A 26828-nucleotide genomic window follows, 5' to 3' on the forward strand; every position below is an offset into this window, starting at 1 on the left:
AACATCAATGTTCTGTTCTTCCGTTAGACATTCAGATATTTTGACAAACTAGTTTCGAATGTCTTTTTCGCTGACGCAGCTGCTTGCTGAAGTGACAGCTCCACTAGTCCAAGTCGCAGTATCTGGATGTCTTTTCAGAAAAGCCTTATACCAACTTATACATTGTGTATTGTCTAGGAATTGATTTGGCCAGTTGTGGAGAAATTCTTTGACACTTGCAATCACATCCTCCTTACGACGAGGGAATCCTTTTCTACAACTATTAATGATCCATTTTTTGAGAGTGATTTCCTCTTCATCAGTCAAAATTGTGTTGGGCAAGGGCGACTTTTAACAAAATCTTGCTTTAAATGAAACTGAATTGCTGCCCAAGGACCGTTATGTTTCTTCGCAGCTGGATTTTTTGGAAGTCTACTTTTGATGTCATTAGTAGCAGCTTCTAAATCCTTAACATTTTTGACAACATTTCTGACACCCTGTGCAGAGGGGAAAAGTTTTCTATAATATCGCAATACTGCCAACAACTATCGCACTTTTTCGTTTCAAAATTACAGTTTATTGGCACCCCCGCCAAGAACTGTAACTAAGTATCAGAAGTGAGTCAAAATATACCTAATTGAACTACATTAGAAGGCGATTCAAAATCTGTACTTATATCACTAATACACAATAATATAGTTGTTGGCAGGGGGTGCCAATAATTATAATATGTAGAAAAAAATGATACAGATGTTGGCACCCAAATGATTTTAAGTAAAATTAGGTTATGAGATTGAATGAATTTAATAACATAACCAGCAGAACATACAGATCAAGTGTAACTGTATTTTAAATATGTAATATACAACATAGACAGGTACTCACAGAATATGTCACTCCTGTGTCCTTATTTTTTTCTTTATAATTCAACACTAGATATGCAATTCAGAAAATTTACACACAGCATGGAGACTCAAAGAAAAATGGAGAGAAAACATTCACATAATAATATGACCAACATTATAAGCTATGTTTTTCCTTAAGCAGATTTGTCTGTGGGAAAAAAATAAGCTTATTATTATTAACTATGTTCAACACCTGCCTAGAACTGTCACACTGCCAACAATTGTACCGTACACCCTATGCCTACAGATTTTCATTTGAGTTATTGAGATCCATTTAGTTTCAACATCAACTTGCTTTTCCTCAAACACTGAACATGTAATCACCAAAGCCATTAGTTGAGATAAAATGATCCGTTCTCTGATCATTGAAAAATTATATTTAGTTTTTTTTTTCCTCGATCTGAAGCATCTATGTATAAGTTACCGGTATAATTTTCCAGTAAGATATATTTTCATCTCATTTGAATTTTCAGTTAACAATTGAGAATCAAGTTAGTTTCATTAAGCACTCAGCATAAATTGGGAGGCAGACTTTTGAGTAATCCAACAGTTTCAATGTTTCGGAACTGTATACATGTTCCAACTTCAGGGCAAACCTGTATGACCTGCCTGGCCTGGAATACCGAATGCAAAAATTCTAATGTCATAAGGCCATTTTTCTGATCACAGAAAATATTTTTTCTCTTTCGAACTGAAGCATCTCTGCCTATTGTTTAACAATTTAGAACCATCCCATTTCAAGTTCCATTTCATTAAGCACTCAGCACAAATTCAGTAGCAGACTTTTGGCAGACCTAACCCGGACCGACTGCGTATAGGCCATTCGTTATCTCGTGAAAACTATCTGCGCGTCAGGGAAAGAAGAAAGTGGACTGAGAAGCTTCCTTACCTCGCTACGTTTCTACTCGTAGCAAGCGAGCTCACTTACCCTGTGCAAGCATTTGGTTTCACGAGATAACGAATGACCTATAACAGGTTGAAGGTCTGACCACTCAGCCATCGCAGGGGTGCCTTTATGATTATTATAGAGCGTTCGAAGTTCAGAAAATATCATTGGGGTATATAGACACCTTCTTTGTGGACAATTCCCTCATTATAATATAACAAACGTTATTTACGTATTTTCTAACGTAGCCTATATAGGCCTAAAATAACTGAAGTAGAAGTAAATACTGCAACTAAGCACTGCTTCAAATATAAATGCTTTATTTTGTTTATAAATAGATATATTATTTTGTTAATCCATTTTTAATCTTGCATACACTACTTTCAACACTTGAATATAAGTAATTTATTAACTAGCGGACTTACTCGTGTTAATTATGTAAGTCTGTGCGGCTTACAGCTGTTTCGGTGCTTCATCACACTATCCTCAGAGTCTACTCAGGATGGTGTGATGAAGCTCCGAAACAGCTGTAAGCCGCACAGACTTACATAATTAACACGAGTAAGTCCGCTAGTTAATCAATTACTTATATTATTTTGTATTTTCAATAACGGAATGAATGGAATAGATTTACTTCTGTTACTTTATATTACATTACAAAGAAGGGGGATTGTCACATGTAGGCCTATAAGCCAACGAACATTTTTCTCGAATATAGTCACATCTGCATAATTACTATTATTTGTAATATATATAATTTTGGACCAGGTCACCATAATGTTACATATCACGAATGATTAAAGAAAATAACTTTTTGTCAGTATTTCGGAATTGCACTTGCCTGCAGTGAGACCGAAATGCTGAAAAAGGTTACTTTCTTTAATCATTCGTGATGTGTAACGTTAGTTACGGTGACCTGGCCCAAAATTTTAAATTATATATATACAGGGACATCATTTTATTTTTACTAACATTTCTAATATTAACCTGGCTATACCTTTGGCTTAAAAATTGTGAACCGGAAACACCGTTTGATACCCCCTTCCACTGGAGTTCGATGATACTGGCGTAAGATACAAACAAATCACTTTACTAGGTATAGGAGGGATGAAAAGTAGTTCATCCATTTCCGTAAAGTAGGAAATATCGCGATTTTGAGTTTGATAATTTTCATTAGGTTTTTCTTTAATCAAAATACAGTAAAATATTAACAATGAGTGTTTTTACTCACGAACAGAGCTGTAGTTCGAACGTATTCATTATGCAGTGCATATTATACTGTCTACAGCACATTAGCGTACACTATAGAGAATGAAATGAAATTGAAAAATAATCATAATATGGATATTTAAACACATATTTGAAAATGATGGCCTTTCATTTCTATACAGGTTTCAGTTCTTTTTTTGCATATTATCGCACTATATACTATTGTGCCTAATTCCAATTACCAGTTTCGTCCTTCGTACTAGTAACTCATGTTGAAATAATTCTGTACCTACTGTATAAAAGAGTATCTTACGTATTGTAAATTAAATCTTCAATTCTACCCGATCCGAAAAGCTAAAATTATTCAGACATGCTATTTTATTGTCCTTTCAAGCGGTTTTGTCGAGGGTCGTAGAAAGGAGGGAAATCAAGTGACAGTTAATTACTTAACGAAGCCTTTTTATTTAAGTTATTATAAACAGTTGTATAATATTACGTAGACGTCCAATTCCTAACAGAAATTAATGTTTTCAGAAAAGATCTAAGACAGCCCAGCCACAAAGGGATTGGCAGAAGTGGGTAGGGGAAACCGGGATGCGACATAGGCAAACGGACAACAGTACCTGTGCGAGAATATGATTAAATATTGAAAGCGAACATTTTTATGGAAAGTACTATACTCACTAACACAGTAGTGTTTGTGTTTACTAAGACTGTAAGGCGACTTTGACTGTATACGCTTGGTTCTGTGTGGAGACGGTTGGAAGTTTACTAGTAGAGGGGATGGGAGTGAAGTACATTCAAAAACTCAGGTACAATAAAAATTGAAGTAAAAATAAAATGATGTCCCTGTATATATATATAGTATATCTTGCGAAGATGATTCTGTAGTTTTAAATTTAAATTTTTTGTTTGTTTAGTCAACTGTCCGAAGACAAGTCTGAACCTCACAAGTGATACCACGAAGGCACAACTTATGAGGCAACTAGACCAGGAGATAATGAGGTAGGATGGCCAGTTCCTTATCCTCACCATTGCATACATCGTCGACTAGCTGCATAATCAGACTTCAGATGCATACAAACAATTATTCTTCCTCTGTCACATATCGAAATTTTAATTAAGCAAGTAAAATAAAACAAGGAACAAATTTTATCATATGCTAATTTAAGAATACAAATATGCAGAAATAATAAGCTTTTGACAAATTAATTCACGAGGATTCAAGACAGTTCGTCTATCCGTCGCTGTTACATTTGTAAAGGTTTTGATACACATTGCTTTAAAATGACTCATTGTAGTTGAGTTAAACAAACTCTGTGAATGATTCATGTCTCGTGTTATTATTTACATTGCTTTCAAGTTTTGTACGGAAGATATTGCATAGTCCGTCCGATTCAATGAGGCATTAGTCACTTTCTTCTGAGTAATATAGAAATTGTTGTCATGCTTTCAGAATGATTATATTGGCCTACTGAAGGTCTTCAATTTTCTTGGGGAAAATGAACACGCGAAAATTTGTCTTCTTGTAATTTCCGGAACAGATGTCTGGTGCACTAGCTAATAAAATTAACTAATAATGAGGCTTGGTAATGTTTTGTCATTATTATTATTATTATTATTATTATTATTATTATTATTATTATTATTATTATTATTATTATTATTATTACTATTAGAAGCAGTAGTAGTAGCAGCAGTAGTATATACAGGACTTTCATTTCAAAACTTTCAAGTCTAAATAACTATTTACTTCAATTAAATTAAATTTAACAAAAAAAACACGTCACTTTAGATATTCACGAGATATTTCAAAACTAGTTTCATTGCATTTTAGGTTTTATCCCCATCACTCCCTCACCCCACTCCCCCATTGAAATTTTAAATGACACCCATATATTATGATACTTAAATCTTAAAGAGTATTCAAATTGTTTATACAGTTCAATTCATTTGTTTTACATATTTTGTTTTCTATCGTCGCCTGGCAACTTGGATTGTTATTAGTTGTTTAATAAATTAAATGTTCAAAATGTGCTCCATTGATGGCTAGACAGTAATAAGCCTATTTCAGAACTCTTCTTCATAGCATTGATAAATTCCATAGCATGAAAACCACACATATCTTACAAAACGTAAACCCTAACTTCGGCTTTTATTATTCTCTATCTTGTTTTAAATCTTCAAAGAATAGAGTTATAATACACAGCCATAATATTCCTTAATATTAGTTCGTGTTACTATCTGAAATAACCTGTAATCAAGTAGTTTTATTCCGTTCAGCTCTATCAACAATAACAACAATCCAGGCTGCCAAGCGACAATAGGAAACAAAAGATGCGAAACAGATGAATGAGATGTATAAACAAATGAATACGCTTTCAGATTTAAGTATCATAATATAGGGGTGTCATTTGAAATTTCAAAGGGAGATGGGTGAGGGGGTAAATCCTAAAATACAACTAACACTGGTTTCAAACTTCCTCCTCAATATTGACGTGTTTTTTTGTTTAAATTAATTTTAATTGAAATAAATAGCTTTGAAATTAAAACCCGGTATAATATTTATAACTACAGAATTTATTCAGCGTTTGAAATTGTACTGAATGATGAATAGATATTATTATTAGTCTATAATATAAAGTGGATGAGAAACGACTGATGATGTTTTTTTTTTCGAAATTCTCTCATTCAATCCTTTAATTTATCTTCAGTCTCCGACATGAGATCATAGCTTTACGTTCTTTCCGAAGGAAACCAAGTTAAAGGTTTTCATCGTTCTTAAAAATCAATTCTACCTGCGATGTTTGAACTCATGGTCCTCATATTTTGTGGCAAACAAAATATTTATTAGATTGTCGAGAATTAGCGTAATGTGACAGTGTACACTAGGCCTACCAGTAATACAATAAATGAAAAAAAATATTCGCATATGTGTTTGTGTCTTCTCTCCTCATTTCTGAACTTCCCTCTTGAATTATTTTTTAAGCATGCTAATGCGTGAGTGCCCCCTGATCCACGTTTACTGCAGAGTTCGAAACAAAAACTTTTTGTCTTGCATAAGCAGGACATTCTTTTGGCAGATCTTTAGTTAAAGTCATGATCTGCAAGAAGGTGTATGCTAATAATTTTCCCAAGTTACTAAAAAATCAATACAACAATTCCTATGCATGATATCGAACATTGATTCTCTCGAAACCCATTAACAATCAGTGTTCTCATATGAGGATAGCGAATTAAAAAAAATTATATAGGCCTATACAACATTTGGATTTGTTTGGTGGAAATATTGTATGAGAGAAATTTGTGAATATCTATGCAATAATATGAAAATTTTTACTCTATAAAATTTAAGTAACTAATCAAGAATAACTAACAAAAGGAATGCTGCCAAACATCCTGTTTTAGAGTGTTATACTAAAAATTAATTTTTCACCGACTATGGGTTGTAGTAAAAGTTACACTCAAATTGTTGTTTTAAGAAAGGTACTTTGAAGCTACCATTTTCTTTTCAAGCTGTTGTTTGCAATGATATATGAAAAAACACTTGTCTTCAAATAAGGACACTGGCCGTTTATGTAGCCTATATGATTTGAACATGATTTAGGTTTGCTAAGTTTCCTGCATTAACTGATTATTTCCGACAATATTTTATTATCTCTCATCGTTGAACACTTGTTACATATTACTCTGAAGAAAATACGTGTTCAGTGCACAACACTTTTATTTCAGGAGAAAAAAACTCTAAATTTGCAGTTTGTTTTCATATCATCATATACTACAGAAAAAATTATAATATGATACTTTCCAGTACCTAAATTAATTATACATTTTTATTATTAATATCTCATTATTTCAATTTCTTCGTTGTCAAGAAAGGTAGGCCTAGTCGTTCCAAAGATGATTTTTTGACAGTGGAGGAGGCTGTGGTCTGTTTAAATCAGAAACTAAATGAAGCAGATGAAATGCAGATCTGATCATTCTTCCTCCTGATAATGTAGATGAGCTGACCGAAGAAGACAATTTTGATGGCAATATAAGAGGAGAATTCAAGTGTGTGATGTTCCATGTAGATCGGTATTGCTGTGTAATGTAAGAAGTGAGAGTTACATTCCGCCAAATTTTCCAACTGTTTCAACGTCAGGACACCCTACGCTATCAACATTACGAGATGGGCAAGCTATGAAATTCAATAAGTTCTGCATCCAAAATAGAGAAAGATGAATTCAGATTATACACAAATCGGTCCAGGAGGAGTTTCAATTTTGAGGATAAGATCAAATTAGTAGATAATTTTAGAAACTCTAGTGTTGTTGAAACTTTCGAAAAATTTTTACTAATGACATTCTAACTCATTTGTAAAATGAAATGTTAAGTAGGTAGGTATGCAATTTCAGTGTATAATGAAATAGGCTTTGCCTTGAGTGTTGAGGAATTGAAGGTTTTTCTAGGCATACTTATGCTTTCAGCCTATCACCAGCTTCCACAACAGGACATGAATGTTCGTCCTTTTAGGATGTTGGATTTCAGTTAGTTAAGGAAGCTATGTCCAAAAATTGCTTCAGGCAAATAAAGAAAATGCTTCATGTTAGTGACAATAGTACTTTAGTAGCTCCAGAAAATAAGACAGACAAATGTTTTAAGGTTGGTCCAATGATCGAAATGCTAGCCGATTTGAGGCCTTGTAATCGATATATTGTCATAACTGTCTTTACTTTGATCTTGGCCCGTACGGAAATCCGTCTAGATTTTTCTGGCGAAAATTCTGGGCGGAATCCGATCATGCGGACAGAGGCTATACGGCCAAGTGGGCGATGTTCAATTTAAAATATCGTAAAAAATAAAAATTCGAACGCGCCGCATGAATCTGTTCCCGTAAGTGAGCGCCTACATTTAACTGTTCGCACCCGCCATTATTTTCTTTACAGTTACAAATTGAGGAAGAAAATAGAGTCGACTTTGATTAAATCACTGTTTTGCTCACTTTTGGTACAATGTTTTCAAAGACTCTCATTGTTTCATATGAATAAAAGTTGATACAGTTCATGTTATATTTCATTTGCGCTCTGTTTTGAGTACGAATAAAATCTGTACATTAGTTTATGGAAAATTTGTGTACAGATGGGCAGTAGACAAACCAGGAGACAGAATACAGGCGAAATGTCGGGAACAATTTGTCCTATAGGTGTGTTGGGATTAATGAAAATCTAACATATATTCACCAAAATGTTGAAATCAGTTTCTTACAGCATCACAGTTATTTCTCTGTACTTTATATAAAGATAAATTAAAAACTGATGGATTTTCAATGGAGATACATGTGGGATATCGGCAGTACATACCACGCTTGGCTTGGAGAGCCACTTGTCAACATCTTTCCAGATATACTCCGTCAGGGAGACGTTCGGAATCTGCGTTTCTCCTGGGAATGGTGACTCCAGGATCCTGTCTAGATTTGCTGCTGTCGAAGCCGCAGTGTTTTGGTGGCGTCTTTGCAGACTTAAGAGGGACGCAAGTTGCTGGAGCCTGACGGGAGCCGCCACTGAGCCGGTGCTGCCTAGCAATGCGGAACGGAGCACTACAAATCGCGCCATGGTCGCAAGCGCTACTAACGTCTGGCACGTCGCGGGTTCGCTTATATGACAGCACTAACGTGTTTATCGCAGGCCAAGTCCAATCACCCCCACTCAGCCTCTCTGCTCTATCCCCTCTGCCAAGTTCCGCGATGTCCAGACGTAACAGTGAGAATCTTTAAAACAACACAAGCGTCCTGACATAGCGATTTGTAAGAGAAATGTCATTAATGCTTTGTAAACACTGACCGTCAATACAATCATTTAAAACTTTAGAGCGTTCTTAAAAACGTTGGGAAACTTCACTACAAAGTCACAGAAAAGATAAAAATATATGGAGTCAAGAACCATATGTAACAATATGCTCAGAAGAAAGAAATGAAGAAGAATACTTCTGTAATAATAAATAAGATTATAGAATTGCTAGAATTGGTTTTGCACGGTTAGGAGTGTGGAAATTGAAAGGTTTTAGGGGTAATACAGAAAATGTTAGATGTATATTATGTGGCGAAATAGAAGATATAAAACATATATTGTTATCATATTGTGTTAAGACAGATTGGAGTGAACGCAGTTTTATGAAAAAGGCATGGCTACATTTCAGTAATCAAATTATGTTAGCCAAAATATCAAGAATTACAAATGAATAGATAATAAAATTGAGGAGCATATTTTTGTAAAGTAGACCTACGAGGAAAGCGAATGAGTGCCATGCTACGTGGATCTTGAAAACAATAGAAGCGTCCTGACATTGCGATTTGTACCAGAAATGTCATTAATGCTTTGTAAACACTGACTGTCAATACAGTAATTTAAAACTTTAGAGCGTTTCCGAAAACATCTGGAAAACTTCACTACAAAATTACAGATAAAAATGTATGGAATCAAGAACCATATATGTAACAATATGCGATAGAAATGCTGGAATTGGTTTTGCACGGATTAAGTTAGGAGTGTGGAAATTGAGAGATTTTAGGGGTAATATAGAAAATGTCAGATGTATATTATGTAGCGAAATAGAATATATAAAACATATTTTGTTAACATATTGTGTTAAAACAGATTGAAGTGAATGCAGTTTTATGAAAGAGGAATGGCTACATTTCAGTAACGAAATATTGTATTAGCCAAAATATCAAGAATTACAAATGAACAGATAATAAAATCCAGGTACAGTTTCCCTGAAAAGGAATGAGACAATTGAATATTCCTAAGTCTCAGATGTAAAACACTGCGCATGATCAGAGACCAGAGCACTAATACACAAGATAACGAATATTGAGTTACTTAGATTTAAGCTATTTGGTTTGTTACTAGCATCGTTCCGGAATTCACTCCAAAAATTGCAAAAAATATGATAATATTACGTAAATAAAAGATAAATATATACGTAAATCGCGTAGTTAAATCGACAATGGACCTTCATGACTACATCGACACTCCGCACAGAAAGTAAAGTTTTCGTGTCGTTGCAGTAGCTCAGACGCTAACATCTCTGCGTGTTGTGTAGAAGAGAGCGAGTTCGATTCTTAGTCTATGTTAACGATTTTTTTCTAAATAACGTTGAAATAGAGTTTTAAAAAGTCCTCAGATTAAGTGTTAATGATCACAGAAATTACAAAATTACAAGTTATAATATTATAAACGTTAATCTAATGAATGCATTTATACACACACACACACACACTCACACATACAACGTAAATGCATATATATATATATATATATATATATATATACATATATATGCATATATATACATATATATGCATATATATATACATATATATATATATATATATATATATATATATATATATATATATATATTAAAAACTAACAATTGAAATGAAATTAAAAAAAAAATATTCCTAAGCCACACAAACAAACGTTTACAAAGGTTTAGAGTCCTTAGGCTATGTCATTTGTTGAGTAATTATTACAATATTTTATTAGTAGCTTTCCCATATGTGTAATAAACGCACTCGCACAAAACAATTTTTGTTAAAAGTGTGGCTTTGGATTATTTCATTCTCACCCCTTCAGTTGATTTTAACTATTTTATCTACGTGTTTTCAATAGTGTTTAATTCAATGTGCATTCAATTTCATTCATGTTATGATTGAATGAATAAGCACTGTTGCAGTTATTGATGAATTACATATATTAATACTAACTATTAAATGCATGTGTTAAGCAACTAATTGCAGTATCTTTTGCAAAATCTTGAATGTTTAAGTTGTCAATAATATTTCTGTACTATATACTATAACACGTTAAAAGAATTTGCAATAGATTTGGGATCCTCTACTTTATAATCACTAATTTTAATGAAAAAATATTTTCTTTCTTAGGATATCTACAAGTTTAACTTTAATAATATTCCGAATAGCTTTAATTGTATTATCTGGATTTTGTGCTTTTCTATTCAAATGTGTTCTATTTCCCTCTTTCATAAATTTTGATGAATTACACTGTACTTCTCATTACATATAGATTCTTCTTTTTAATACGTGAGATTTTTAAGTCCCTGCATTATCTATATGTTTTTACTTTTGAATTTTTTTCACAACATTAAGTGGAGAATATCCACTGAAGTGATTCTGAAATGAAGTGTAAAATACAATACATTTACTCTTAATATCAGTAGTACCAGTTACATATACGTTTTTCCAAGATTCATTTTGTAGACATAAATGTAAATGATCAATAGATACAGCATTTACTACCCTTTTTTAGTTTTTAAATTAATATTTTTAAATTGTTCAGTAACATTGGAAACAGGATTTGTTTATCATGTTCATACAAGCCATTGATTATAGGTGCTGTCGAATAGGAATTCAGTCTAATTCAGTGTACAAAACTTTTATCAATGGCTGTGCTACTTCAGCTTGTATGCTGGTGAGAAAATGAGTCTACGTCTAAGGTTTCCAATTTCAAGGAGTGAATTTAATTTACTTTTACGGAAAAGTTCCGAGAGATAAGCTATGTTTATGTCACTACAGATCACAAATTCCATATGAGATTTTTAAAGTCTTTTCTTTACAAATTCAATGTTGGCTATAAATATTAATAAATATTAAGAAATATGAATGATTGTAGTTAGAAGTCTGATTTACATTATAAAAAGCAAGAAGTTACATTCCTCGGCAAGATTCGAACTTTTCTATGTTTGGTTTTGTCGTCCAACGCTAAGCACGGACCTATTCAATGCTTATGTTAATAGCCTACAATTTAGCTGCAGCAATGTGGTGTCATAATTTTGGGTTTGTTTACTTAATGTAATTAGATTTAATTTGATTAGCTTCGCAACAATTGGACTTCCTGTTATATCCTGTTATTTAAATATTTAAGTTACAGTTGCTTTATTAACTCTTACTGTGCAAGATGACCCTTATTTCAATAATTCTATATCACGTTAAATAGTCATTGTCTACACTAAAGTACTATCATCATCCCTCATTTCTCATCTTAATGGCGAACCGACGTGACATGAGACAGCGAGTTATAGCTCTAGTTGAGGCTGGATATGGGGCTAGAACTGCTGGCCGTTTGGTCGATGTTCCTGGAAGTACAGCCGAGAGGTGGGTTCATCATTACCAAAATTCAGGGGAGGTCGAAAATCGCCCTATTCCTGGGCGTCCCCGGATTTCTTCATTGGAAGAGGGTGCTCTCTTATTCGAGGCAGTTCGACAGGACCCCTTTCGGACTGCTAACGAAATAAGAGCAGCATCTAACTTTCCCGGCTCTTCACAGACTGTGATCAGCAGGTTGAGAAACCGCGGTATTAGCAGCCGGAGGGCTGCGCAAATGGAAATATTGGGGGAAGCACAAGCTGTCGACCGTCTTGCCTTCGCTACCAATCGAGTGGATTTCGATTGGAGAAATGTAATTTTCTCCGACGAAACAACCATCTCGATGATTACGAAAGTCCTGTCCGTGTCTATCGTGAGGATGGTCTCCGACATGATCAGCGCTATGTGCACCGACGTGAAAGATCGGGGCGCTTTAGCATATCGTCACAGTCTAGTAGATACAGTCGCGAAGCTCAATACGTAGTAAATATGCAAACATTAGATAGTTGCTCACCACTAGGATCGCTAATATCGCCTCATTACAGGCAATGCAAAATAGTACCGTCACAGTCTATTGTTTCTAGCACCCTCAAAACTCAAGCTTCGTGACTGTATATAGTAGACTGTGATATCGTGTTGGGGTGGATATCTTACGATGGACCTGGCGTTATAGAACGCATCGATGGCCGGTTTAATGCGGGAACTTACGAGCACATTCTGGAAAATATATTCCTTCCTTCCGCCCCTAGAACGTTTTCCCGAAGGAACATTGCTGTTCCAACAGGATAACCATCTCGTGCACTATGCCCCAAGCATTCAAAGATGGTTTCAAAGGAGACCCGAGATCGAAATCATTAATTGGCTTCCGAAGTCACCTGATTTGAATGTCATCGAAAATTTATGGGCGGAATTGAAAAAGAGAAGGATAGCCACCTATGCCCACCGACGCCCTCGAAATCGAGACGAATTGTGGGATCAAGTTGTTGAAACCTGGGAAGATCTCGCCGGGGATTAGAATTTATTCCACAATCTCGTGACATCCATGCCGGACCTACTTAGAGCTGTAATAGAAGCTGATGGCATGTGGACAAGATTTTAATTTGACAGGTCTCTTTTTGTTTCTTATGATTTTTGTTTGAGGAAGAATACTATTAACTTCCAAGTAAGATTAATTTTTTTGACGAGATTCAGCCCACTTGTAAGACCCAGAAATTGGGCATAAATTATTCATATTTTTCGACAAATTAGACAGTCTAGGGACTCTGAAGAAATTAATTACACCTCAATAAAAAAAGTTTCACCTGGGATCGAACACGAGACGTTTCGGTTAAGCAGTGGAACCGACACGCTACTATATGAGCTACCGAGACAAGACAGTGACAACAGCAGTATAGAATGTAGATCCCATAGCAGGCATTTGCCATTCGGTACAGAGAAGCAATAATAGTTTGTGACCCGAGCTATGTTGTGAAATCGTGGCCTTAAATGGCTGTCTTCTTCGTGATTCTTATTTTGGTCCTTGTCCTTGTTGTGGTCCTCGTAACAATTGTTGCTGTACTTTTCATGTTACGTATCGTTACGTCGATATCGAGTGAACCGCGCTGTAGAACTTTAACTTCCGACGACCAAGAGTCGTCTCATTCCTTTTAAGGGTAACTGTACATATTTTTGGCAATTAGACAGCGAGGAAAGCGAATGAGGGAAATAAATAAGTTAAAAGACATGTAAAATACATTTTAAAATAAGTATATGCTGCATATAATGTAAGTACTCGTAGGCCTATCTCTGTATGGATAAAATTGTATGTTGTTACGTGAATGACACCTAGGTGTATATGACCGGAGTTCAATGTCGTCATTTAACATTGTAATGCACTGAAACCAAATTAATAAAACAAATAAAAATGTTTGGACATCTGCCTTCATATTTCCGTTCGCCCGTAGATATTCTTTCAATAGCATTATTCATTCTTTTTTTCGTCACTAGTCCAGATATAAAATGCAGCCTGTTGCGTTACTGCAAACAATATACTTCGATATTTTTGCGGAAATACTTACGTTTAGTTCCTCTGACACACACTGTGCTTCTGCTTACAGCGATTTCCTTCAACATGATGATACTGATGATTTTCATTCATTTGCTGGATGTGACATCTTATTTCTTCTCCTACTCTAGTGGAACATCTGCAACTTCTTGTGTTCATCAGAATCTTTAAAATTTCAAGAGAAATCACATCCAATATTATGTTATAGTTATATCGGATCTTCCAATTGCCGTATTTATGAAACTATAGGAGTCATATTTTTCCCATGGTTGCAGTTGTTGACAAACTGGATTCCTCAACGCGTAGAAAACGTTAACATTTATTATAAAAATGGGTCATCCGTTCGCCAAGCATTCCGTGCATTAAGTGAAGTGTAGTGCGCGTAATCGTTCCTGCAAGAGAACAATTCGACGTTTGATCGAAAAATTTGACGCAAATAAAAAAAAATACCTGTACGTGAACGACGCAAACGCTCCACTGTCGCCGTTCTTGAGAATCCACGGAAATAAATTTTCAAGCGAGCACAAGAATTGGGTCTTTCATCGACCACAACTTGGCGGATTTTGAATCTGCACTTACAAAGTTATTTTAACTCAAGAACTGAAGCCAAATGACCATAGATTGCGCCATGTATTTCCTGACTGGTTATGGAGCAATTGGAAGTTGACTCTGCTTTTAGCCGAAAAATCATCTTTAGCGACGAGCCAATTTTTGGATGAATGGTTTCGTTAACAAACAAAATTGCCGCTTTTAGAGCAATGAGAATTTATTGGAGATTCAGGAACGACCACTTCATTCCCAAAAGGTACCGACTGGTGTGGATTTTGGTACGGCGGAATCATTGGTCCATAATTTTTCAAGATGAACGTGGAGAGGCTCTGACTGTCATGAGAAAGATACCGGGCTATGATAAAATATTATTTTTGGCCTCAATTGGAAGGTACGGATCTCAGAAACGTCTGGTTTCAATAAGATGGCACCACGTGTCATACAGTAGTGTTCACGAAACAGTCGTTATATGCAAGGCTGAAACTTATGTAAAAATCAAATCATGACAATAAAAAAAAAACAGTCGATCTTTTGAGGAAGAAGTTCAGAGGCTTCATCATTTCGCGTGGTGGTGATGTTAACTGGCCCCAGAAATCATGTGATTTAGGCCTTACGCCGCTGGATTACTTCTTATGGAGTAATGTTAAATCACGGATTTATGCCAACAAGCCAGAAACAGTTAATGACCTAAGGGACAATATCACATACCTTATTCGTGAAATTGAGCCTGGTTTATGTTGTCTGTCATTGAAAATTGGAAAACCGTATATGAGCAACCCAGCGAAGCTTCAGCAGCCATTTAACTGACGTTCTCTTCCACGCGTAATGTAAGCCTAATGACATTAAGTGTGCTTAAAAGTAATAATAATAATTACGTAAATAAACCTCTTTCGTTTATACAATTTGTTTCATTTTAAAAGTATGACACCTTTATTGGAATAATCTTTATAAAGGGATTTTTATGATCTAAAAGTTGCTTTTAATAATAATAGTCTTTATTAAGCACAGTGTGTACAAATTTCAGTCATTTTTATTTATATTGGAGGCCTGGCTCTGGACCTCGCACAGTTAGGGTGATTGTGGAATGTTGGTGGAATGAAATGCAATGAAATTATGTTTTATTTAACGACGCTCCCAACTGCCGAGGTTATATCAGCATCTGTCGGTGTGCCGGAATTTTGTCCCGTAGGAGTTCTTTTATATGCCACTAAATCTAGTGACATGAGCCTGTCGCATTTAAGCACACTTAAATGCCACGACCTGGGCCGGGATCGAACCCGCAACCTCGGGCACAGTAGGCCAGTGCTATACCGTCCGCACCACCCAGGTCAACTTGGTGGAATGATGCTAATAGTAAGGGGAAACGGGAGAACTCTGAGAAAACCCTTTGTCCACCACAAATTCCTTCATGACTCAGACAGGAATCGATTACGAGATGCCACGGTGTGTTTCAATCGTTTTGGTAAAAAATTTAGGAATTAGAGCGCCTGGATACGGTAAATCGACACATGCTTCGTATGTATGCCGCACTCTCCGCTTCAGGCATCCTTTTTCACACCATCAGAAATGCAATACAACTACAAGAAAAAGTATACATCATGAAGCGATTAATCTAATGTAATAACGTGTGACAGAATAAATATGACATAGAAAAAACAACTGAACATACAAGTAAACATTTAAAATAATAAAAATTAATCTAACATATTACATTATGCAAAAAAATAAAGAAAATAAAGTAAAAACATAAACAACAAACACAGGCAAAATAACAGTAACATTCAGCGTCATTATTCTGAGCCAAGCGACAATAAGCTGTTCTAGTATTCTGACACAAAGATAAGAGAAAAGAGTAATCTAACAGAAGGAAATTTTTACCAAAGTACTAAAGATAAAAACTTCGGCATAAATATATCAAGTTCTTAGAAACGGATTTCGTGAGAGGAAACATACTTTTTTACTTTTAAACTGTGACATTGTCCGGCAATCTCTGACATCACTAGAAACGAATTCCAGAGTCGAGGCAATGATACAGTGTAGGAGGATGAGTATAGGGAAGTTCTATGACGAGGAATAGAAAGGAGAGATTGATGCTGATTTCGTGAAGTAGCTAGGAATGAAAGCGTGAATACAAGTAATTTGGAGAAGAGTTATGTAAAATTTTGTATAGAAGTGAAAGCGCGTGTATGATTCTTCGTTCCTTTAGACGAGCACAAGAGAGCAGCTCAAGAGACTATGTTACATTGTAAAATTTCCGAATATTACTGACGAATCTTATACATACATTATGAACACGTTACAGTCTTTCATTTAAGTTAGAACTTAAGTTTGTTAACAAGGAAAATCGAAATGGGGCATCAAAAGTGTCTGTATAAGATTCTTTTTTAATGAAAGTGGCAGAAGTGTTTTACGTGCTTCAAATGGTGGAGCAGAAACAATATTTTCTTGCATATAGGATAACTTGAATGTTCCAATTAAGATCATTATCCATAAAGATTCAAAGATTTTAAAATGTTTCACTGTATTCAAAAACTGTACAATTAAGCATGATGCTGGGCAAATTCTTGCCGTCTACAGTACTAAAAAGACGATAATAATCCATCACTATTGCCTGATATTTCTCCGGGTGCAGCCTCAATCTATATTTATAAAGCCACATCGAAATAGGGTTCAAATCTTCATTAAGTCTTTTTATTGCGATCGTCATTTCGTCAGGATGAAAATGGTTGTATATTAATTGTAAAACGTCGGCGTACATATGATGTCTACTATGTTTTATCACTTTAGTGAAGTCATTAACATAATATATAATAAAAAAGAGAGATCCAAATACTAAGTCTTGTGGTACTCCGGACTTCACGACGCCCCATTCCGAGAAGAAAATACCTGCTGTAACACATTGTTGGCGGTCGCGAAGATAGGAGTAAAACCAAATGACAGCAGTGTCAGAAAGATTAAGTTGTCTAGGTTTATATGAGAGAAGTTCTGTGTCTACTATGTCAAATGGTTTACTAAAATCAAGTAGCATCAATAATGCCCACCCAGAATCGTGATGCACATGGGGAGCTACAATAGGTAGCGAAAATCCGGTTTCGAAAACCAGCTATAACGGCTGGGGGGATCATCGTGCTAACCACACGATACCTCCATACTCTGCTTCGGCATGTGGACGTGAGGCCAGCAGCCGGCTGTCGGTCTTGACCCTTCAGGGCTGTAGCGCCATGGATTTACTTTACTTAATAGTTACAAATAGCTTGGAGCTTCAGGTCTAGAGGCTTATCAGGTACTTGTTTGAGGATAGGACCTGACTCTGTTAGGACTGAAACAGGATAACCCACCTGTCAGAGTCGGATTGACAAATGCCATCTAGGACACCTGTCGGATATTTTATACGACTTGATTCTTTTGTCTAATCTTGCTTCAGTTCGGAGGGTCATACAAATTTATCCTAAACTAACCAAAATTAATTTTTAATTAGTTTTATTTGATATTGAAATTTTATCGGTGTGTTTTAGCTTTAAAATCTTGTACAAAAAAAATATATATAGATTCAACTTTTTTACATTTATTTTATGTCGAAAAGTAAACAAATTAAATCGTAATGTTAATTAGCGCCTGACATAGATATCTTAATATGAAAACAAAAAAAAAGTTTGTTATATAAACTTTCTTATCCTTTACAGGTTGACCTCCGGGATGAGTCAAAGTCCTACTAAAAAGCGATTCTGTCTGTGTGTGGTTAGTTTATGATAGCAGGAGTCGAGGTACTGGCGCACGTTTCTTGTTGATATTCTTTCTGTAACGATCGGTCGATAATAGATAAAATTGTGATAGTCAATAAAATTTTCAATTGAAGTGGAAGAAGTAGAAACCGAATTATTCTCATAAAATGGTCTCATAGTTCTTCTGCGCCTACTAATAGCACATAATATGCAATTTATTCTAAAAAGAAGCGGTTTAGAAATTGAATACGTGAGAGGTAAACAACTAGTGGTTCGCGAGGAAGATTGTTTTTTATCCGCTGTCTACTCAAGACTGGCGACCAGAACAGGATGAGCACATCACGATCCGAGCCGTATCAATGTAGTTGTCAAGTTGACAAATTTAAAATACCACGTCATCATCATCATCATCATCATCATTTACTAAACAGGCTTTAGCCATGTGGTCTGTTGCGGACTCGATCCTTTCGGCTATTTACTTTAGTATTGAAGGCAATAAAGTCCTCTCATTGGAGTGCTGGCCAACAACGGGAGCGAGTTTAGTGGTAGGGTTGCTATCTTTAAAGCCTCTAGACAGGCTATACAGTGGCGTCTCCTGACTTTGATCTTAAGGCGTTGGCAAAGAAAAAAATTAAATAAAACATACTTTATTAACCTTTACATATTCCCTCACATTTTTTGTGAACAAATAATAGGAAAGTCATTCATAAAGGTAATTAGCGTAAATTTTCGTCTAATTTTGAAACATCAGTAAAATTGAATCAAGCTGAGAGAGTAAACATCGATTAAGATAAATCTAAACAACGTATAAGTATAATTAATTAAAAACCAAAAACACTAAAGCTGTCTCATTACTCACAGTTATTTGAACTCGAAATCCACTCTCCTTTCCTTCTGCAAGAATTTCTTGATTACTGCTTCGTAGAACCTGGATTTGTCCTCTCGTAAGTTGGCAAGTAATTCCTTCTCGATTGAGATAAGTCTTCAGTTAGACATCCGGTTCTGTGTTTGAGTGGAGCGGCAGTAGGTGTGTATCCTCTTCAATGATGAGAATGACCTCTCCACAGATGACGTAGTGCAAGGAATTGTTGAGACCAGCAATGCTAATTTGTATATTTCCGTAAATACACTCATTAAATTTATGTCCAATAGATAATTTACAATTTGAATTGGCGTTTTGTCTGTCCCTTCATTAGAAGCATACCATACGTGAAGTTCATTCTGGAGTTTGCTTACATTAAAAACACTGACATAAATATTTTGCACTCTATTTAATAAATCATTAGGGAAGTTTTCTCTTTTATTGAAGTGGGCCATTTTTGTTGGATTTATCAAATTAAAATACTGTAGCTTTTCAAATGATGCAAATCTAATTGTTAACTGGTTGCTAACATTATCAATGATTTCGAAATAAAGTCGCTTGAAATAATCTCGCTGTGACTCAGTGTTCAATCTCCTCTTTTTTACTTCAATCACCTCTTCATCTTCCACAGTATCGTGAATAGAAGACCACACTGCTTCGAAATTCTCTCTTTCCTTTTGCAGCTGCTGTTGAAATTCTGTAATTTTACTACTGGCATACAAAATATCAACATTTTTAGACTGGAGTATAGTGAACAAAACATCCGAAAAAGCAAGTAGGTTAGATAGAATCTTTATTAAAAATATGTTCTGGAAATCCTTGAGGAAGCTAGAAAATCCATTTGCGGTCATTGCACTTATATGATCAAAGTTTCCACTTTCCTTAACATGTTCAAAGAACATTATCAACGCTTCTCTATTCTCACTGACTGTATGGATAAGTCTAGAGGTAAAATTCCATCGGGTATTAGACAATGATGGTAACTTTCGGGACATGAATGCTGAAAGCTCATGTAACCTCTTAGAAGAACGAGAAAAAAATGTAGGCAGTGATTTAAGACCGGAAAAAAATACTTTTAGGTCCTTGTTACATTCTAATGACTGTTGAAGTACTAGGTTCATAACATGAGCATAGCAGTGCGTAAAGAGAGCTTTAGGATATTTTTCCAAAACTTTGCTTTGAAGTCCATTGAGGTGACTACTCATCACGGCAGCAACATCATAATATGTTTGAGCGACTAGTTTATCCCCACAGTTATATTGTTCCATTACTTCATTGGCATGATCAAAAAGAGCTGCTGCAGTTCTGTCAGCGCTCACGTCACGAAACCCAAGAAACCGTTCTACTATTTTCTTCTGTGAAACTGACAAATAACGAAATACAGTTGATAACTGTGACTTATTGCTTACGTCTGATGTTTCATCAAGCATAATAGCCACAAAATCTGTATTCTGGATTTCGTTGTAGATTTCATCTCTCAGAACATCGGCTACTGAATTGATTAAATCATTTTGAATATTTGCCGAAGTAGCGCGGAAAACTGTAGACGTTAGTAAATGTTCTTTCAATGGTGAATCGAACTCGGCACTTGCAAGAAGAAATTCCACGTAATTTCCTTTGTTTATAGATTCTGAACTTTCCTCGTGGCCTCGAAATGACTGTTCCTGATTCGCTAAATAGCAAACAGCATTAATCAATTTCTTTAATATTTCCCTGTTCTTTTTTACTTTTTCGTTATGCAGTTCTATTTCAACCTTTCGTTGAGAATCCAGAAGAACGTCAATTCTAGTAGGGGATGCAATAAATCTGTTGAACGTTAAAAAACTAGAGAGTTGAATTTCTGACTCACTATGTTTCTTCACAGCAGTATTAAGGTGATTTAAATCACCATACCCTTGCTGATTCCAAACAGTTTTCTTTGTTGAGAATAACAAACATGTCCAACAATAAAATCTGTTCACTACATCACAGTCGCAGAGCCAGCTTGAAATCTTATATAGCTCTTTCCGAAAATGTCTCTCAAACCCCCTTCCAGTTCCAGTAGCACCACATTTGCCCTTTACAGACGTTGATATTATTAAATTAGGACATGGTCTGCCGCTGTCAATAACTTGTTTTTTCTGTGCGTAAGGAAGCGATGAAAAAGGACTATGTAATAGTTTTTGTACAACTCTTTCACTAGCCATCTTAAAACGATACGCAACATCAGCGATAACTGCTCATGCCGGTACTGGCGTCGGCGTGTGGCGTTGGAAGTAGTTTCAACGTCCTGAGGAGCTAAAAGACGAGGGAGAGAGTGAGTGGGCGCAAGCGCAATGAGTCTCAAGACAGCCAGTGACTCGTTGCAACGCCATGGCAAATAGTGATGGGCGAAGTTGTTCTTTTCCCGGAACAGTTCCGACGGTTCCGGTTCCGAAAAAAAACTATGTTCCAAATAACAGTTCCGAAATAACAGTCACCAGTGGTGATGAGTCGGAGTCGTTGAGTCGTTCAAACGAACGGTACAGTACCCTCCCTCTTCACCATAGACAAATAACACCATGCAGCTCACACTGGAGCACTCATAGGCATGACATAGTACACATTCTTATCTATAGATGGCACTGCATTGCACATTCGAATCGATTTTGGAAAATTGCTGTGCATGCGGACAGGACTCAAAATCTTAATGTTAGTAATTACACAGCTGTTGACTACAAGGACAAAATACAACACTTTGTTTTCGTACATAAAGTTATAAAGACATGGTAGCCAACTAAAAAAAAATAACATAACATTTAAAACATATGGTATGCAATTTCTGTTCTCTCTATTACATAAAAAAAAAAAAAAAACAAATCATTAATTTTTATTTTTACTTTTCTTAATGCACAGTTATAATAATAATAATAATAATAATAATAATAATAATAATAATAATAATAATAATAAATATTACAATTTCATAAATAAAAAAGATATATATTGGCAGTACTGAAACCTGGAAACCCCGCAGTGGGTTAGTAAAATGTTGGAATCGCATCTTTACCAAAGTGTAATTTAAACTTCGCATTAAACCTCGCTCTCCAAATCAGTACTTATATGGGTAGTTTCCAACAAATAATGCTACAACATTTTTGTCGTTCTTTGATAACAGAGAAGATAGCACAAAAACTTGTGTTTGTCAGACTTAACCTAAACAAACGATATACAGACATTGTAACTAAACCACTCATTACCATTTACGACTTTAACCTTTGTATAGAATCAGCTGATCAATGAATTAATAATAGTGTGCGTACTTTATGACTTTGTAGAATGTTTATAAAACAGAATTAGTCAACTAATGGTGAAATAAACCATAAAGCGGGAATGAATATTACAGATTATTAAATACTTACTATAACATTACAGATGATTGGCCAGTCTTACAAATTTTGATATTAAAGTTCGCGCCACCGCAAGGATTTCAATTTCCATGCGCCCCCCTGCAACACGTGAGAGTTTCAAGTACCAACTTCATCCAACGAAGTTCCAAGTACAACATTAAGAACAACGAGAACAGTGTAACTGCAGCTGTCGTTGGTTCATCGGAACAAGCTCCGACGTTCCGACTGTTATCTCGGAGTCGGAACATACCTTGTGCAACGCGGTACTGCGAGCCCGCAACAGCTGGGCAAGTGAGCAGCTCGGAGTCGGAACACTGTTATTTCGGAACAGGAGGTTCCGACCTACTGTTCATTTTTGCAACAGTTCCGAGGGAGTCGGAACATACCCTGTGCAACGCGGTACTGCGAGCCCGCAACAGCTGGGCAAGTGAGCAGCTCGGAGTCGGAACACTGTTATTTCGGAACAGGAGGTTCCGACCTACTGTTCATTTTTGCAACAGTTCCGAGGGAGTCGGAACATACCCTGTGCAACGCGGTACTGCGAGCCCGCAACAGCTGGGCAAGTGAGCAGCTCGGAGTCGGAACACTGTTATTTCGGAACAGGAGGTTCCGACCTACTGTTCATTTTTGCAACAGTTCCGAGACCGGAACAGTTCCAAAATAACTGTTGTGTTATTTTTTACCCATCTCTAGGCTAGGCCGCTAGACGATAGATAGCAGTAGCAGTTCAGTTGAAGCGTTAATAATTTTTATTAAAGAAAAACACTCATGTAATGTACTTTATACGGATTAAAAGAATAATACCATAATTTCCTAATTTTATTTGGGCGTTGGCGCACGACCCGCACACCCCCAGAAGACGCCACTGAGGCTATAGTATGTATACAGGATGGAAGTGAAATAACCCTTGAGATTGAAAGGAGCGATAGGGTACACTTAAAGGAATAGAAAACCTATATTACGTTTTGTAATTATGTCTAAATGCACGGTTAATTAGAAAACTAAGTTGAAAGTTTCAGCAGTCCAGCAATATCCCGCGAACACAGCAATCTTTCTTCTAGTAAAAGCGGCTACACACTAGAGTTGGGTCGATTCGTGAACGAATCGTTCATTCGAACGACTAATAATAAAGAATCGTAAGAATCGATTCGTGGTATCAACGAATCGTCGTTCAAAAGAATCGTAACGAATCGTCGTTCAAACGAATCGTAACGAATCGTCATTCAAAAGAATATGAAGGAATCGGCATGGTATCGTAACCCACGATTCTATTCGTTGTTTGATGTAACCTGTCAACGGACATTTCCGAACCGTGTCGAATGCTCCCGAGCGAGAGTGAAGTCAAAATATGTACTGCATTTGTTGAGTATGGAAAATAATGAACACAAACCTGAAATTTGCATAGTTAAATAGAGATGTAATGCAAAAAATGTACTTCATAGTAAGGTTCAGTTGATAAATTATAATTTAGAGACATTATCTTGGGTAATTTTGTAGACTAATGGAGTTCATACTGAATGATTCCAGCCAATGAGAAAGAGACAATCCAATGTCTCGCCTCTTATGCCATCTATGAGAGAGATGTAGAACGTTTTTGTTCTACGCGTGGTTTGCAAAGGAAAGTGTCTTGCGACGATTCAAAAGAATAGTTGGAATCGCAGACTGGGAAGAATCGTGAACTCGTTGACGATTCAAAAGAATAGTTGGAATCGCAGACTGAGAAGAATCGTGAACGAATCGTTAGAATCGATTCGTAATGTGTGATTGAATCGTTGGAATCGACTTCTGAAAAAGAATCGTGTTGCCCAACTCTACTACACACGACCCAATCTGCAGGGTCCGATTTGCAGAGACCCTGCCGATCGGGTGGTGTGTAGGCTTGCTGGGACAACAAACCTCGTGTCGGGTGGTTGGTTCGGGCAGCCACCCAATCTGCCGACTCCCCCACTCCAACACCCTGCAAGTTGGGTCGTGTGTAGCATGATCGGGTTGATTTTTGGTCAGTTGCAGCTTGCAGAAGTGGCGTTTATGAAAAACTGAAAGCAGTGACAGTGAGTGCGACGTGAAATGACGGAAAAGGAGAAAGAAGTCTGGAGGGATATTTTTGAACTGTATAAAGATATGCCTTATTTATGGGACATTTCAAACGCAAATTATCTGAACAGAGATATGCGTAATCAGGCTTTAGAAATTCTTCTCGAAAAATACAAATTATGTAGTGCATATCATGCCAACACAATAGGATCAGCGTTATCAATATGCACACCCTGCTTTGTCGAAAATATGAGAAGAGTTTAAAAGTTTTCTTAATTTTAAGAGGTTAGGTACAGCTTACAGCAGTAAAATTTTGGAAATATTAAACATTTTTATTTCCTCCATTACTGTATCTTGTACAATAATTAAAATTAATATGCATAAAACACTGTCCTTCTGCTTACTTACTTACTTACTGGCTTTTAAGGAACCCGGAGGTTCATTGCCGCCATTGGTCCCTATCCTGAGCAAGATAAATCGTCTCTATCATCAAATCCCACCTCCCTCAAATCCATTTTAATATTATCTTCCCATCTACATCTCGGCCTCCCCAAAGGCCTTTTTCTCTCCGGCCTCCCAACTAACACTCTATATGCATTTCTGGATTCGCCCATACGTGCTACATGCCCTGCCCATCTCAAACGTCTGGATTTAATGTTCCTAATCATGTCAGGTGAAGAATAAAATGCATGCAGTTGTGTAACTTTCTCCATTCTCCTGTAACTTCATCCCTCTTAGCCCCAAATATTTTCCTAAACACTTTATTCTCAAACACCCTTAACCTATGTTCCTCTCTCAAAGTAAGAGTCCACGTTTCACAACCATAAAGAACAACTGTAATATAACTGTTTTATAAATTCTAACTTTCAGATTTTTGACAGCAGACTGGATGATAAAAGCTTCTCAAGAGTAATAACAGGCATTTCCCATATTTATTGTGTGTTTAAATTCCTCCCGAGTATCATTTATATTTGTTACTTTTGCTCCCAGGTATTTGAATTTTTCCACCTCTTCAAAAGATAAATTTCCAATTTTTATATTTCCATTTCGTACAATATTCTCGTCACGAGACATAATCATATACTTTGTCTTTTTGGGATTTACTTCCAAACCTATCTCTTTACTTGCTTCAAGTAAAATTTCCGTGTTTTTCCTAATCGTTTGTGGATTTTCTCCTAACAAATTCACGTCATCCGCATAGACAACTGTCCTTTTGCTATATGAAAAAAAAGTATTTTTACGGTTAAAAAAATTATTTATTTATTTATTTATTTTCAAAATTCAGTTCACTGTGCAGTGATGATGCGTTTCCCACATAACTCAAAAACTATCCAACATTCTGTGATGAAATTTTTTGTGTGTATTCATGCATGTCATATCTACAATATGATGCAAGGTCACTTCTCTACGGTTGATAGATTGTCTGTTAAAAAATAAATTCATTTTAAAAGTGGTCAAACATCAGGATTTTATATTACACAAAATAAAAAAAATATTGTTTTTTAAGGACTGTAGTTGAAAGAGTATGATATTGTTAACATGAGTTTCAGCAATAAAATAAAAAAGAGAGAACATGAAAAGTTAACAAGTTTTTAAGTTATGAGGGAAATGTTTCATTACTACACAGTGAACTGTCAACATTTTGAATCTTGAATATATATATATATATATTATATATATATATATATATATATATATATATATATATATATATTATATATATATATATATATATGCCTAAATATTTTTTTACTAATCGGAAAATATTTTTTTCATGTAGTACCTGTTTATCGTTCTGTAACAACAGACTCAATGCAATTCCAATTTTTTTAAACTTGGAAAGTGAACGAGCCATGATATATCTTTTCACAACGGAGCGGATCAGTCTACTGCAGGTTGGGTCGTGTGGAGAGCAGAACCAATTCGTCCGACCCAACCACCCTTCAAATCGGACCCTGCAGATTGGGTCGTGTGTAGCCGCTTTAATAAAGATTTAAAAGGTCAATGAACTCAGGTCTGTCTCTGTACGCGAGCCTCGCCTCCCTCTCTCGCACGACGCGCGACGTTGCAATCTGTTCGCATCGTTCAGTGGCTTCAAATTAGTGGTTTTTAAATTAAATAT

At 35.9% G+C, this 26828-nt stretch overlaps 1 protein-coding gene across 1 annotated transcript in view; it reads right to left on the minus strand.

Annotated features, from left to right (window-relative positions):
* The window catches only part of LOC138703334 (uncharacterized), a 179296-nt gene extending 170646 nt beyond the window's left edge, over positions 1-8650 (minus strand). The window contains exon 1 of the mRNA XM_069831132.1: positions 8322-8650. Within this exon, the coding sequence (XP_069687233.1) occupies positions 8322-8573 (252 nt within the window). The 5' untranslated portion in view covers positions 8574-8650. The remainder of the gene's footprint in view (positions 1-8321) is intronic.
* Between the last annotated feature and the right edge of the window lie 18178 nt (positions 8651-26828).

The sequence above is a fragment of the Periplaneta americana genome, chromosome 7, assembly GCF_040183065.1.
Source record: "Periplaneta americana isolate PAMFEO1 chromosome 7, P.americana_PAMFEO1_priV1, whole genome shotgun sequence".
Classification (NCBI taxonomy): domain Eukaryota; kingdom Metazoa; phylum Arthropoda; class Insecta; order Blattodea; family Blattidae; genus Periplaneta; species Periplaneta americana.